General features: G+C 48.3%; 1 protein-coding gene across 1 annotated transcript; it reads right to left on the bottom strand.

Annotated features, from left to right (window-relative positions):
- Nucleotides 1–278: 278 nt before the first annotated feature.
- On the bottom strand, nucleotides 279–1,135 carry LOC133917426 (uncharacterized). The gene is made up of 2 exons (XM_062361330.1): nucleotides 690–1,135; nucleotides 279–605 (listed from the first exon to the last, which is right to left on the bottom strand). The coding sequence occupies exons 1-2, from the start codon at nucleotides 993–995 to the stop codon at nucleotides 588–590; spliced, it is 324 nt and encodes a 107-aa protein (XP_062217314.1). The 5' UTR covers nucleotides 996–1,135; the 3' UTR covers nucleotides 279–587.
- Between the last annotated feature and the right edge of the window lie 255 nt (nucleotides 1,136–1,390).

Genomic DNA, 1,390 nt, shown 5'->3' on the forward strand with positions numbered 1-1,390 from the left:
TGTATATCTAGGCAACGGGTTTATTATAGAGAAGATCGGATATCTGTATATTTTTTCTTTTCTTTTGACTGGATTCTGTAGCGTAGGTAGTGCACCTAGATAGACCATTTAGTAAAATCAAATAAATCATCAAATCCTGGAAAAGAGAGGCTTGCAGTTCCTATTTTTCCTGTGGTATTCTTACAGATGATGACATGTCTGCATGATCTATTGTGCAAGTTGCAACTGACAAATAATAACAAGCTGAATTTTCTCAGCAGAGAAAAAAATAGGGACATGAAAACATAGTAGATTGATATGAGCCCTCAAAAGAAGTTGTTACAACACTACATGTAACGTTGATGTATATATATTTTGCATGCTTGTCAGGATTCCGAGCAAACTACAAATCAGTGGACACACCAGTACATACATGCCATGCCCCACAAGCATCCTACTATCTCTACACTTCCCAGGACAGTGTAATTTTGTTCTAAAAAATTACGAACTAATTTCACCAAATTAAAGTACGAATTAGTTACAAGAGCAGACTCCCCTAAACTGCAGAAGAATCCGAGAGCACACTGCCTACTCAACAACACTGCATGTCAGCAACAGCAGAACACCTGCATCAGAAAACAGCAAGAACAGTCAGCAGACGCAGGTCTCTGCCCTTTGGCCATATTGTTCAGAGCAGTTGCCATACGAACCTTCCTCCTCCATGTCAGGCGGCGCCTCCCTCGGCGTGGGCCCGAGGCCTGCGCGCTGGCGAGGACCTCGGGCCGCAGCACCAGCGGCGACCAGAGGCCGCTCGTGCCGTACTCGAAGCCCAACTCGCCGGCGTCCTGGAACTTGCCGAGGAGCTCGTCCGAGACGTCCCTCGGCACCACCTGCACCGTGCCACAGCTCCCTTCTTCTGGCGCCGTTGATGGCAAAGCTGCGTCACGAGAAGGGGAGAGGCTCATGAGGTCCAAGAGCGAAGGCGACGGCGACGACGTCATGGCATGGCATGGCATATTGGCATGTCGTGATGAGGCAGACAGAACGAGAATGCATGAGGGAGATGGATACTGGACAGGTGAGATAGGTGAGCTGTTGTGTTTGCTTTGTTGCAGGGCAACAGGCAAGGTGTTGTGGGGTCTGGGAGGGGGAGAAGAGAAAGGGCCTGTTTGGTTTTGGCCCGTGCCTACCCATCAATTCTGAGCGTGTCAATTATTTGACGGAGAAATCGGCCGTCGGCGTTTTCACTCGACATGGGCAAGGAAGTGAACTGACGTGGGCATGAAGGCATGGGAGGAGCCAACCATTGCCTTCAATGCAAATGACTGCACTTCCGCAGGATCAATGCCAAAATATTAGCAGAAAGAAGCAAATTCTATAGAACTCTGTTCAAAAAGACTCTCGTGAAATT

The sequence above is a fragment of the Phragmites australis genome, chromosome 5 (assembly GCF_958298935.1).
Source record: "Phragmites australis chromosome 5, lpPhrAust1.1, whole genome shotgun sequence".
In the NCBI taxonomy this organism is placed as follows: domain Eukaryota; kingdom Viridiplantae; phylum Streptophyta; class Magnoliopsida; order Poales; family Poaceae; genus Phragmites; species Phragmites australis.

Excerpts from the sequence above, each read along its gene's own strand:
- LOC133917426 (XM_062361330.1), bottom strand. The coding sequence starts at position 995 with ATGCCATGCCATGCCATGACGTCGTCGCCGTCGCCTTCGCTCTTGGAC.